Source organism: Pecten maximus, chromosome 9 (assembly GCF_902652985.1).
Source record: "Pecten maximus chromosome 9, xPecMax1.1, whole genome shotgun sequence".
Lineage (NCBI taxonomy): Eukaryota > Metazoa > Mollusca > Bivalvia > Pectinida > Pectinidae > Pecten > Pecten maximus.
The window spans coordinates 42,615,070-42,630,001 of NC_047023.1; the positions used below are offsets into that span (position 1 = coordinate 42,615,070).

General features: G+C 42.3%; 1 protein-coding gene across 2 annotated transcripts in view; it reads left to right on the forward strand.

Moving 5' to 3' along the window:
* Window positions 1-14,932, forward strand: part of LOC117334543 — a 38,330-nt gene that overhangs the window by 11,863 nt on the left and 11,535 nt on the right. Inside the window, exons 1-5 of one of the 2 annotated variants that reach the window (XM_033894223.1) lie at window positions 1,061-1,175; window positions 2,960-3,151; window positions 4,108-6,485; window positions 13,639-13,803; window positions 14,155-14,310. In XM_033894223.1, coding sequence (XP_033750114.1) covers window positions 3,106-3,151; window positions 4,108-6,485; window positions 13,639-13,803; window positions 14,155-14,310 — 2,745 coding nt within the window. In that variant the 5' untranslated portion in view covers window positions 1,061-1,175; window positions 2,960-3,105. Of the gene's footprint in view, window positions 1-1,060; window positions 1,176-2,959; window positions 3,152-4,107; window positions 6,486-13,638; window positions 13,804-14,154; window positions 14,311-14,932 lie in introns of those variants that run through there. The other variant, XM_033894224.1, reaches the window with a different exon arrangement.

Consider the following 14,932-nt stretch of genomic DNA (forward strand, 5'->3'; position numbering starts at 1 on the left):
ATCCATCCACTAATCTAGTTGACCCCATTATCCATCCACAAATCTAGTTGACCCCATTATCCATCCACAAATCTAGTTGACCCCATTATCCATCCACTAATCTAGTTGACCCCATTATCCATCCACTAATCTAGTTGACCCCATTATCCATCCACTAATCTAGTTGACCCCATTATCCATCCACTAATCTAGTTGACCCCATTATCCATCCACTAATCTAGTTGACCCCATTATCCATCCACTAATCTAGTTGACCCCATTATCCATCCACCACTAATCTAGTTGACCCCATTATCCATCCACCACAAATCTAGTTGACCCCATTATCCATCCACAAATCTAGTTGACCCCATTATCCATCCACCACTAATTGGCCTTCCCCTTTATCCAACCACCACTTATTTGGTTGTCCCCATTGCTCAGCCATGGTTGTCCTGATTATCAAAGTATAGTAAGTTAACTGATGTTTTTTTATCTACTTAGAAATCTAATTACTCAGACCCCCTTTGGATAATTCTATATTTCTATGCCCCGCCATGAACATGAAATGAGGTGGGGGGGGGGGGGGGGGGGGGGGGGGGGGAGCATATAGTGTTACCCATGTCTCTTGTCCTGTCCTGTCCCTGTCCCCTCCCCGTCCCCTCCCCTCCCCTCCCCTCCAGTGCAATGCCAATTTAACTAGCTAATCTGAGGAATTGGTGATGTGATCCTCACCAAACTGTGTTTCGGACAGACATTTTCTGGTTTATATTTGATGGATTTTTTTTAAGTCTATATTATATTCTATTACATTGAAAGTAAAAAGTCATATTCTGCACTTATATACTAAATTTATGAATTATGCTGTTGTTTCAAAATAGGGATAGAGGGATAAGATTTAGATTTTTTCCTAATTCTTAAAGACAATAAATATTTTGATATCTATACGGAAGAGATCCTAAAATCATAACAATAACACTATATAAAGTAAACTAACCATACGGCTATTGTTACTGTTATCTTCATTGTTTACCTTACCAGATATATATCTATATCTGTTATCCATGTCATGTGATGGGTGATCTGCCCTACCTCTTTGTACGATTTAATGGAGATCTGATTCTTCAGGGGAATCTATAAACTGATTCTTCAGGGGAATTTATAAACCAGGAACAATATTTGACTGAATTGGAAAGGTATTGTTTTGTATTTGTTTAGTTTTCACATTGTTAAACTTTTAAGATTTTCCACAACCCTAGTGTTTGTTTTAAAACATGTCCTGACATTAATAATGCTGCTATATCCTGTATACAAGTTAGGAGGACAGACTTGTTAGAAAAGTTGTTTTTTTAATATTTCAGAAGTATTTTAAGACCATTTTATGGTAATTTTGTTAATTTTTCCAACATGCCATTACCTGTTCCAAACTTTGTGTTACCTCGTGCCATTTCCAAACTGCATGTCTTTTAAGGACATACATGTACACCATCCTTCATCTCTAGAAATTTATCAGCCCAGGTCAAGTACGATATTTACTCTACCTTTATAGAATACTCATTTAACATCCTTACCCAATACAATACATATCCATTCCCATAATACATTTATAGATATATTCTTTATCACATAAGTGGCCTGTTAAGTACCATGTAATATGGTCATAAACATTGTAAGACACTATTTTGAGGTTATAAATAAGTTTAATAGTGCCTGAGTTAAAAGTTGCTTGTTTTAAATAGAAATTGGTAATTAGACTTATATTCTCATAGATTTGAGTTATGTTATAAACAGAATCTTCCACTTGTATTTTATGTGATAAGAAATTAATTAAACTCATTAACTTAAGGTATGGTGGCATATAAAATTATTGAACTTTTGAAGTAATTTCCATCACATTTAATGACATGGACACTCATGTCCCCTATAGGATATACTGTATATTATTATTTTAACAGATGCTATTTACTTTGTATAGTTGCTATTCAAGAAAACAATTTTCTTATATCATTTCTCTAGGCTAATTATTTATGCAAAGAATTAGTCAGACTAGTATTTAAAGGACAAATGGTGGCAGTACATTAAATGTTTTGTTTTTGTTTTTGCTTTCCTTGCGAAACGCATTTGGGGGAGGGGGGGATATTAAATTCGGCTCTGTCTGTCTGAGGGCTTTTCCATGCTGTAACTTTAAAACATTCAACTCAAACTCTTACTGCTGTGCCACCCAACCAGTGGGTTACCACTGTGCCACCCAACCAGTGGGTTACCACTGTGCCACACAACCAGTGGGTTACCACTGTGCCACCCAACCAGTGGGTTACCACTGTGCCACCCAACCAGTGGGTTACCACTGTGCCACACAACCAGTGGGTTACCACTGTGCCACACAACCAGTGGGTTACCACTGTGCCACACAACCAGTGGGTTACCACTGTGCCAACCAACTGCCATGTGCATTTAGAACCTTAAATTGTCAGGAAACCTAATTATGTTGATCATGCTTAAAAGTTTAAAACAATTTAAGTCTTATGAATATCATGTTGTTTAGTCACCCTGCTACCTAAGACCACACACATAATTGCTGGTCACCTGACCTCACCAGAATGTTAATTAGTATTATATTTAATGTCAGTTTTGATACATTGTCATTTTTAAGCCCTTCCTTCAAATGAAATGTAAATTTTATAAACACCGAGTTAAATATACTTCTACACAATACATTTCTAATGTGACAATTATCAGTACTTTCAAAATCAAACATATTATTTTGAATCAAACTTAAAAATAAAGTTCCTATAAGATGTGATAATTAGTGAAGTCATATTTAAATGCAATGCTTCTACTCCAAAAAACTTGATAACAAGATTACTGCTAAAACATGTACATTTACAGTATTGGACATTGTAGAGACTGTTTTTCTGTATTTGAACTTAATTAAGTGTAACATGAATATCATTTATGTGTTTCAATTTTGGATTTTCAGTTCTCTGGTGAAGTATGTAAACAGCCCTGCGATGATGACACACAATGTTGGATCGTACTGGACGAACGTTTGTTATCCTCGGTCCCTGGACTACGACTCTGAATAACTAACTACCATTTTGAAAGCTACACATCTCAAATCCCCAAATGTCAACTTGTCCTGCTTTGATATCATGGACAATCCTTATCATTGGTGAGTTAGAGGTTTGGTTAGTACATGTATTGCCTCAGAATTTTACTCCAATATATCCCGACACTTTATCTCTAGCCCTCCACCACTGGGTTGCGAGTTCGAAACCTACGTGGGGCAGTTGCCAGGTACTGACTGTAGGCCGGTGGTTTTTCTCCAGGTACTCCGGCTTTCCTCCACTTCCAAAACCTGGCACGTCCTTAAATGACCCTGGCTGTTAATAGGACGTTAAACAAAAACAAAACAAAGCCACCATTTAAACAATGCTTGTAGTTATTTATCAAGACATGCTATACAGATCTTGTACTTAATATTTATATTCTTCTTGGTCCTTTGCATTTAAGCATTGAACGGCTTTCAGTTGGCATTCATAGTCAATATGAATGTCAACTGGACAGAAGCAAATTCTATGAAGCGCGCTAGCGCTTCATGTTGAATTTGCCTCTGTCCAGTTGGCTTCATATTGACTATGAATGCCAACTGAAAGCCGTTCAATGCTTATATTTACCATCTGCGATTTTTTATTTGTCGTGCGATTTTTTTTTTTGAAATTTTCAAATTCAAATTTCAGTTGGCAGTTCATAAGCTGGTGAACTCGCAACTGAATTGGTAGGGTTATATAGTGGCAGTGCCATGCACTGGTAAATATATATTTATGACTGATCAGAATAAAACAATGGCCACCAGGCAGCCATCTTGAATTTTATGTCTCTATATATAAAACATCGATATATGGATACATGGCCTGTGAAATGTTTAAGGGTATCCAGGGTAGCATTCCTATGTATTTGAGACATGTTTATTTGAATTCTTCACAGTGGAAATATGTGTAGAATAAGATGTAATTGCTATCAATAGGCGAATTCATTATGAGGGACAAAATCAATATGGCTTACAAATGTATAATCGTAATATAAAGATAGTGCTGTGATGAAAATAGCAATGTTCTTATTTTCCAGGTTTTCTGCAAATTACTGGAACTGTGTCAAACCCAGTGAGTCTGTCAGGATTGAGAGGGGATGCTTTGGGAATTAATGAGGGCGGTCAGGGTTACGCCGCTCTGCCCTCCAGTCAGCATCATACACAGCTCCATGACCAAACTGACGCTGAACACAGACAGCAAGCTGAGCATGACCCTCTAGCAGAACAAGAACCACAAGAGGAGCAACAAGGGGTACCACAAGAGGAGCAACAAGGGGTACCACAAGAGGAGCAACATGGGGATTCTAATGAGGAACCACAAGAGGAAGCACAGGGGGAACAAGGTGAGGAGATACAGGATGGACTGGATAGAGGGACTAGACATCTAGTAGACCCAGATAGAAATATTTCCTCAGTAGAACATATCTATGGAACAGATGTGCCAGAAGGTCTTAATATAGATGAGGGCAGTGAAATCCCCAGTGAACAACAACAGATGGGCGGGAACACAGAGGGGATGAACCCCGAGAGGACAGCTGTACACCACCAAATACTCCCTGAGGAGACAGGTCCCCATGAGGAACCAGAACCTGGCGACCATATCAGTTTCCTGCCGGACCATTCTGGTCCTTTTCCTGGAGAGTCTGAGGGCAGCCATGGAGATGAGAGTTTTCCTGAGGATCATATTCACACAGAACCTGCCCGGATACATGATGGGCCCATCGTCAGACCTCTGCCAACTGAATCTGTACCTGTTGACCTTCCAGACGAGAACCAACATTCAGGTATTGAGGAACAGCATGGGGAAGGGTCCAGAAACACTACAGATAATGAAAACAGTACAGATATATTCTCAAATAACAAAGTGGAAATGTCATCAAAAAGCATTTTTGACGAGCAGAATCAGACTGCTGCAGTCACCACAAAGAATCCAAATGCTGACTCTAGTAACAGTAGTGCTCATGATGATAAGAAATTAAATGAAAGTATTAACAGTACTGTTTCACCTTCCTCTCATTCCATCAGTCCTACACCTTCCATCACAGCCAACATATCTACGTTGGGTACCAGTCTGGAATATCAAGCCTCCTCAGAGACACTCGACCATACTGTTGCTATGGACACAGTTACAGTGATGGAAAGTGTGGTATCTACAAGTTCAGGAGTAGAAAGTAGCAGAACTCAAACAACGAGAGAAAATCTTCTCACAGTAACACAATTGGATTCATCTGTGATAGATGTTCAGCCTTCTTATAGTGAACAGATGACAAGTTTGATAGACAAATCACAGTACAACATTGAATCTAGCACAGGTAGTGGAGAAAAAATATCTACAACAACTACGAACATTCCAGTTACGATATCACCAACTCAGTCAGTTTCTTCTGAAAATCACCTGTATGATTCTAGTGTGGGGATATATATGTCTGGCTCCCAGGGATACATAGACCATATTGCATCTTCCATCATGGATCAAATCCACCTCAGTCACTCCATAAGCCCAGTCAGTACTGTAACACATACAAATTCTCCAACAATTGGGAGTCTTCCCTTGGCTTCCCAAGGTGTGGTCATACATGACAATGATGGCCAGCAACAGACAACCACAGTAGAAAATACAGGATCTTCAACTAACACATCAACCATTCCCGGTTATTACACAAATTCTTCAGTCACAACTACATCCATATATCCCTACACAGGTGATAGTAGTCCAACAAACTCTTCCATTCATGAGATACACCCACAAACATCAGACAGGCCCCTTACAGAATCGCCTGGTCGTAGTACGTCCCCTTCAGCACATGGAGTAGTAACACCCCCATCATCAAGAAGTACCAGTACAGCACCAAAAACAACACAGTATTATTCCGATGTTGTGACTCTATTTTTGACAACTAAAAAAGCCAATCAATCTTCAACGAAAATGCAGGAAAAAACATCCAGAACAACCTCAATAACTGATAGGAGTCAGAACGTTACTTCAACATTGAGAAGCACATTATTTTCTACAACAAGTGCTACTGTAGGTACTGTTAAAAACCCAAGTACTTCTCATAAACACATCCATGTGGGCACAGACCTCCCTTCGGTATTCATCAGCATTCAACTTCAAATGACCTTGATCGAGTTCTGTTCCCAAAAACAAACATTTATCACAGAACTGGTTAAAATAGTTGAAGATCACCAACAAATTGATATCCAACAACAACAGGTGGTACTATTAAATATTCGGCCCAAAATGTGTGAGAAACTGCTGGAACCTTTTACGGATAATGATAACATTGAGGAGGTCAAGGTCGAGTTGTATTTTCTGGATACAGACGGAAAGGCAGATGAACAAATGACCAAAGTTGTCAGTGAGATTATCAAGCAGGGATTTGATGAACAATCAGAGTCCCGTTTTAAACAGAAGGTAAATATGTTTTGATTTTCCTTATAATTCTTGTAGTTGGACATGTAGTGTAAATGTGATAGTTATTCTGGCACACAGAAATCTAAGTACTTCATTGAGTACACCACCCTGTGAACAGCAAGGATCACTGGCAGGGTTTCTTTGTAGTAGCTGATGGCTACCTCACTATTGGAAAACACTTTGCTCTCAGAGCAATTCTTGTCAAGTGTCATGTTCAATGACCACAAAAGCCTAGTAGTAAAAGACCTTGGTCTTTACTTCCTGAGAAATACAAACTGTCCCTGGTAGAGATTGGACCACCAAACCTTAGGTCCGTATTTAAGGTTACACAAGCCTGGTTCTCTTAAAACTGATCATGCTGTGATGAAATGGGATATTCACAAGTTTTGGTCGTGGAAATTAATATACACAAACTTCAATCACTGTGTAAACACACTTTAGTGTGAATGGTTTGAGCAGAAAAATCACTTTATTATTCTATATCATGATTTTATTGCTCTTAAGAAATGCATGCTTGTATCATGAAAAATGGGGAAGTACAGTCTGTGATTCTGTATGGGGGATCATGGTAAGGGGAAGTCCAGTCTGTGATTCTGTATGGGGGATCATGTTAAGGGGAAGTCTATTCTGTGATTCTGTATGGGGGATCATGTTAAGGGGAAGTCCAGTCTGATTCTGTATGGGGGATCATGTTAAGGGGAAGTCCAGTCTGTGATTCTGTATGGGGGATCATGTTAAGGAGAAGTCAAGTCTGTGATTCTGTATGGGGGATCATGTTAAGGGGAAGTCCAGTCTGTGATTCCGTATGGGGGATCATGTTAAGGTAAAGTCCCGTCTGTGATTCTGTATGGGGGATCATGTTAAGGGGAAGTCCAGTCTGTGATTCTGTATGGGGGATCATGTTAAGGGGAAGTCCAGTCTGTGATTCTGTATGGGGGATCATGTTAAGGGGAAGTCCAGTCTGTGATTCTGTACGGGGGATCATGTTAAGGAGAAGTCAAGTCTGTGATTCTGTACGGGGGATCATGTTAAGGAGAAGTCAAGTCTGTGATTCTGTATGGGGGATCATGTTAAGGGGAAGTCCAGTCTGTGATTCCGTATGGGGGATCATGTTAAGGGGAAGTCCAGTCTGTGATTCTGTATGGGGGATCATGTTAAGGTAAAGTCCCGTCTGTGATTCTGTATGGGGGGTCATGTTAAGGGGAAGTCAAGTCTGTGATTCTGTATGGGGGATCATATTAAGGTAAAGTCCCGTCTGTGATTCTGTATGGGGGATCATGTTATGGGGAAGTCCAGTCTGTGATTCTGTACGGGGGATCATGTTAAGGGGAAGTCCAGTCTGTGATTCCGTATGGGGGATCATGTTAAGGTAAAGTCCAGTCTGTGATTCTGTATGGGGGATCATGTTAAGGAGAAGTCCAGTCTGTGATTCTGTATTGGGGATCATGTTAAGGGGAAGTCCAGTCTGTGATTCTGTATGGGGGTCATGTTAAGGGGAAGTCCAGTCTGTGATTCTGTATGGGGGATCATGTTAAGGGGAAGTCCAGTCTGTGATTCTGTACGGGGGATCATGGTAAGGGGAAGTCCAGTCTGTGATTCTGTATGGGGGATCATGGTAAGAGGAAGTCAAGTCTGTGATTCTGTATGGGGGATCATGGTAAGAGGAAGTCCAGTCTGTGATTCTGTATGGGGATCATGTTAAGGGGAAGTCCAGTCTGTGATTCTGTATGGGGGATCATGTTAAGGGGAAGTCCAGTCTGTGATTCTGTATGGGGGATCATGTTAAGGGGAAGTCAAGTCTGTGATTCTGTATGGGGGATCATGGTAAGGGGAAGTCCAGTCTGTGATTCTGTATGGGGGATCATGTTAAGGGGAAGTCCAGTCTGTGATTCTGTATGGGGGGGATCATGATAAGGGGAAGTCCAGTCTGTGATTCTGTATGGGGGATCATGTTAAGGGGAAGTCCAGTCTGTGATACTGTATGGGGGATCATGTTAAGAGGAAGTCAAGTCTGTGATTCTGTATGGGGGATCATGTTAAGGGGAAGTCCAGTCTGTGATTCTGTATGGGGGATCATGGTAAGGGGAAGTCCAGTCTGTGATTCTGTATGGGGGATCATGTTAAGGGGAAGTCCAGTCTGTGATTCTGTATGGGGGATCATGTTATGGGGAAGTCCAGTCTGTGATTCTGTATGGGGGATCATGGTAAGGGGAAGTCCAGTCTGTGATTCTGTATGGGGGATCATGTTAAGGGGAAGTCCAGTCTGTGATTCTGTATGGGGGATCATGTTAAGGGGAAGTCCAGTCTGTGATTCTGTATGGGGGATCATGTTAAGGGGAAGTCCAGTCTGTGATTCTGTATGGGGGATCATGGTAAGGGGAAGTCAAGTCTGTGATTCTGTATGGGGGATCATGTTAAGGGGAAGTCCAGTCTGTGATTCTGTACGGGGGATCATGTTAAGGGGAAGTCCAGTCTGTGATTCTGTATGGGGGATCATGTTAAGGGGAAGTCCAGTCTGTGATTCTGTATGGGGGATCTTGGTAAGGGGAAGTCCAGTCTGTGATTCTGTATGGGGGATCATGTTAAGGGGAAGTCCAGTCTGTGATTCTGTATGGGGGATCATGTTAAGGGGAAGTCCAGTCTGTGATTCTGTATGGGGGATCATGTTAAGGGGAAGTCCAGTCTGTGATTCTGTATGGGGGATCATGTTAAGGGGAAGTCCAGTCTGTGATTCTGTATGGGGGATCATGTTAAGGGGAAGTCAAGTCTGTGATTCTGTATGGGGGATCATGGTAAGGGGAAGTCCAGTCTGTGATTCTGTATGGGGGATCATGTTAAGGGGAAGTCCAGTCTGTGATTCTGTATGGGGGGGATCATGATAAGGGGAAGTCCAGTCTGTGATTCTGTATGGGGGATCATGTTAAGGGGAAGTCCAGTCTGTGATACTGTATGGGGGATCATGTTAAGAGGAAGTCAAGTCTGTGATTCTGTATGGGGGATCATGTTAAGGGGAAGTCCAGTCTGTGATTCTGTATGGGGGATCATGATAAGGGGAAGTCCAGTCTGTGATTCTGTATGGGGGATCATGTTAAGGGGAAGTCCAGTCTGTGATTCTGTATGGGGGATCATGTTATGGGGAAGTCCAGTCTGTGATTCTGTATGGGGGATCATGGTAAGGGGAAGTCCAGTCTGTGATTCTGTATGGGGGATCATGTTAAGGGGAAGTCCAGTCTGTGATTCTGTATGGGGGATCATGTTAAGGGGAAGTCCAGTCTGTGATTCTGTATGGGGGATCATGTTAAGGGGAAGTCCAGTCTGTGATTCTGTATGGGGGATCATGGTAAGGGGAAGTCAAGTCTGTGATTCTGTATGGGGGATCATGTTAAGGGGAAGTCCAGTCTGTGATTCTGTATGGGGGATCATGTTAAGGGGAAGTCCAGTCTGTGATTCTGTACGGGGGATCATGTTAAGGGGAAGTCCAGTCTGTGATTCTGTATGGGGGATCATGTTAAGGGGAAGTCCAGTCTGTGATTCTGTATGGGGGATCTTGGTAAGGGGAAGTCCAGTCTGTGATTCTGTATGGGGGATCATGTTAAGGGGAAGTCCAGTCTGTGATTCTGTATGGGGGATCATGTTAAGGGGAAGTCCAGTCTGTGATTCTGTATGGGGGATCATGTTAAGGGGAAGTCCAGTCTGTGATTCTGTATGGGGGATCATGTTAAGGGGAAGTCCAGTCTGTGATTCTGTATGGGGGATCATGTTAAAGGGAAGTCAAGTCTGTGATTCTGTATGGGGGATCATGTTAAGGGGAAGTCCAGTCTGTGATTCTGTATGGGGGATCATGTTAAAGGGAAGTCCAGTCTGTGATTCTGTATGGGGGATCATGTTAAGGGGAAGTCCAGTCTGTGATTCTGTATGGGAGATCATGTTAAGGGGAAGTCCAGTCTGTGATTCTGTATGGGGGATCATGTTAAGGGGAAGTCCAGTCTGTGATTCTGTATGAGGGATCATGTTAAGGGGAAGTCCAGTCTGTGATTCTGTATGAGGGATCATGTTAAGGGGAAGTCCAGTCTGTGATTCTGTATGGGGATCATGTTAAGGGGAAGTCCAGTCTGTGATTCTGTATGGGGGATCATGTTAAAGGGAAGTCCAGTCTGTGATTCTGTATGGGGGATCATGTTAAGGGGAAGTCCAGTCTGTGATTCTGTATGGGAGATCATGTTAAGGGGAAGTCCAGTCTGTGATTCTGTATGGGGGATCATGTTAAGGGGAAGTCCAGTCTGTGATTCTGTATGAGGGATCATGTTAAGGGGAAGTCCAGTCTGTGATTCTGTATGGGGGATCATGTTAAGGGGAAGTCCAGTCTGTGATTCTGTATGGGGATCATGTTAAGGGGAAGTCAAGTCTGTGATTCTGTATGGGGATCATGTTAAGGGGAAGTCCAGTCTGTTAATCTGTATGGGGGATCATGTTAAGGGGAAGTCGAGTCTGTGATTCTGTATGGGGGATCATGTTAAGGGGAAGTCCAGTCTGTGATTCTGTATGGGGATCATGTTAAGGGGAAGTCCAGTCTGTGATTCTGTATGGGGATCATGTTAAGGGGAAGTCCAGTCTGTGATTCTGTATGGGGGATCATGTTAAGAGGAAGTCCAGTGTCTGTGATTCTGTATGAGGGATCATGTTAAGGGGAAGTCCAGTCTGTGATTCTGTATGGGGGATCATGTTAAGGGGAAGTCCAGTCTGTGATTCTGTATGGGGGATCATGTTAAGGGGAAGTCCAGTCTGTGATTCTGTATGGGGGATCATGTTAAAGGGAAGTCAAGTCTGTGATTCTGTATGGGGGATCATGTTAAGGGGAAGTCCAGTCTGTGATTCTGTATGGGGGATCATGTTAAAGGGAAGTCCAGTCTGTGATTCTGTATGGGGGATCATGTTAAGGGGAAGTCCAGTCTGTGATTCTGTATGGGAGATCATGTTAAGAGGAAGTCCAGTCTGTGATTCTGTATGGGGGATCATGTTAAGGGGAAGTCCAGTCTGTGATTCTGTATGAGGGATCATGTTAAGGGGAAGTCCAGTCTGTGATTCTGTATGAGGGATCATGTTAAGGGGAAGTCCAGTCTGTGATTCTGTATGGGGGATCATGTTAAGGAGAAGTCCAGTCTGTGATTCTGTATGGGGGATCATGGTAAGGGGAAGTCAAGTCTGTGATTCTGTATGGGGGATCATGTTAAGGGGAAGTCCAGTCTGTGATTCTGTATGGGGGATCATGTTAAGGGGAAGTCCAGTCTGTGATTCTGTATGGGGGATCATGTTAAGGGGAAGTCGAGTGTGTGATTCTGTATGGGGGATCATGTTAAGGGGAAGTCCCGTCTGTGATTCTGTATGGGGGGTCATGTTAAGGGGAAGTCCCGTCTGTGATTCTGTATGGGGGGTCATGTTAAGGGGAAGTCCAGTCTGTGATTCTGTATGGGGGATCATGGTAAGGGGAAGTCCAGTCTGTGATTCTGTATGGGGGATCATGTTAAGGGGAAGTCAAGTCTGTGATTCTGTATGGGGGATCATGTTAAGGGGAAGTCAAGTCTGTGATTCTGTATGGGGGATCATGTTAAGGGGAAGTCCAGTCTGTGATTCTGTATGGGGGATCATGTTAAGGGGAAGTCTGTGATTCTGTATGGGGGATCATGTTAAGGGGAAGTCCAGTCTGTGATTCTGTATGGGGGATCATGTTAAGGGGAAGTCTAGTCTGTGATTCTGTATGGGGGATCATGTTAAGGGGAAGTCCAGTCTGTGATTCTGTATGGGGGATCATGTTAAGGGGAAGTCAAGTCTGTGATTCTGTATGGGGGATCATGTTAAGGGGAAGTCCAGTCTGTGATTCTGTATGGGGGATCATGTTAAGGGGAAGTCTGTGATTCTGTATGGGGGATCATGTTAAGGGGAAGTCCAGTCTGTGATTCTGTATGGGGGATCATGTTAAGAGGAAGTCCAGTCTGTGATTCTGTATGGGGGATCATGTTAAGGGGAAGTCGAGTGTGTGATTCTGTACGGGGGATCATGTTAAGGGGAAGTCCAGTCTGTGATTCTGTATGGGGGATCATGTTAAGGGGAAGTCCAGTCTGTAATTCTGTATGGGGGATCATGGTAAGGGGAAGTCGAGTCTGTAATTCTGTATGGGGGATCATGTTAAGGGGAAGTCGAGTCTGTGATTCTGTATGGGGGATCATGTTAAGGGGAAGTCGAGTCTGTGATTCTGTATGGGGGATCATGTTAAGGGGAAGTCGAGTCTGTGATTCTGTATGGGGGATCATGTTAAGGGGAAGTCGAGTCTGTGATTCTGTATGGGGGATCATGTTAAGGGGAAGTCGAGTCTGTGATTCTGTATGGGGGATCATGTTAAGGGGAAGTCGAGTGTGTGATTCTGTATGGGGGATCATGGTAAGGGGAAGTCAAGTCTGTGATTCTGTATGGGGGATCATGTTAAGAGGAAGTCCAGTCTGTGATTCTGTATGGGGGATCATGTTAAGGGGAAGTCGAGTCTGTGATTCTGTATGGGGGATCATGTTAAGGGGAAGTCGAGTCTGTGATTCTGTATGGGGGATCATGTTAAGGGGAAGTCAAGTCTGTGATTCTGTATGGGGGATCATGTTAAGGGGAAGTCAAGTCTGTGATTCTGTATGGGGGATCATGTTAAGAGGAAGTCCAGTCTGTGATTCTGTATGGGGGATCATGGTAAGAGGAAGTCCAGTCTGTGATTCTGTATGGGGGATCATGTTAAGGGGAAGTCCATTCTGTGATTCTGTATGGGGGATCATGTTTAGGGGAAGTCAAGTCTGGATTCTGTATGGGGGGCCAATGTAAGTTGAAGTCTAGTCACTTAATATGTAGGGGATCATGGTAAGGGGCAGTCGAGTCCATGATCAAGAAAAGTCAGTATATATTGACACATACCATACCAGAGGGACTCTTTTTAGATTTCCTCTTCAAACTTATTGTATTTAATTATATCAGAGATATGTGAATTGAAAAATCTTAAGCATGCTGAATGCTTAATGCTTTATTCAACTATCTTCCATATACTTGCAGAAATGTATTTTAGACCATAGAAAATATTTTTGTCAATAATCCGAATTCTGACATTTTCCTTGTAAACCAGTTGATGGATGTGAAGCTGATCCATCCAAATGAGTTTGTGAGCCCAGTAAATGGCCCTAATAATCCTCCTACTGTACCCAAGCCTAAACTGCAGACAGGAATCACCATCGTCATAGTGATAGCCTCTGTGGGGGGCTTCTGTTGTGTGTGTCTCCTCCTACTCCAGGTAAGTTTGTCTCCGTACAACTCCCACTCCCTCCTTGTGAATCTTTTTCTCTTTGAAAGTCCGTCCCCTTCCATGAAATTCTCTTCCTTCATAAAAGTCCCTCCCATCAATGTTATTCTCTTTCTTTGTGAGAGTCAGTCTCAATGTAATTCTCTTTCTCCGTGGCAGTCCCTCTCCGTTAATGTTTTTCTTCCTCTATGACAGTCTCTCTCCCTCAATGAGTTTCTCCTCCATGACAGTCTCTCTCCCTCAATGAGTTTCTCCTCCATAAAAGTCCCTCTCTTTGCCTGCCATTGACATCTGGAATCTGTATGTATAAAAAGATTAATTTCTATCATATTTTGTTGCCAGATAATTATCCACCACCGCCAGAGTGGTAAGAGGATGAAGTCCTACCCGGGAAGGTCAGGCCTCTCCAATGTCCCCAGCATGGACTCCATAGCTTTGGGAGTGGTCCCTAAATCTAGGCCCAACAGTGGGTTCTGGAACCCAGGTCTGGAACTACAGGTGAAGTTGAACGTATTGAACAGAAATAATGTCCTTGGTAGTAGAATGGATGAAGATAATTTACTATGGATGTTAACAGTGACTAACGAACATAAGCCTTATAATACTTATATGATATTCAAACAGTATACATGTACATGTATTATAAATATGGACTTCACTAATATTACTGAAGAGCTTATAACTATTAGTTCATCCACAGAACAGACACCAGATTACACTATACCCCCTAACATCTGTTGACTTGCATTATATTGTCTGATAAAGGTGACATAGTAGTCACCAAAGTGTCACACTCAAATCATACATTGGTTGTGTTGTACGAAATGATATTACTGGTAAGGATTTGTCTGATGTAGATGACAGAGTAGTCACTTAAACCTCACGCTCAAATCATACATTGGTTGTGATGTACCAAATTATATTACTGGTAAGGATTTGTCTGATGTAGATGACAGAGTAGTCACTTAAACCTCACGCTCAAATCATGCACTGGTTGTGATGTACCAAATTATTTTACTGGTCATTTGTTTGATGTAGATGACAGAGTAGTTATCCAAAGCTCAAATCAGACACTGGTTGTGATGTACTGAAGTCTATTCACTCTCCCTAACATCGTTGT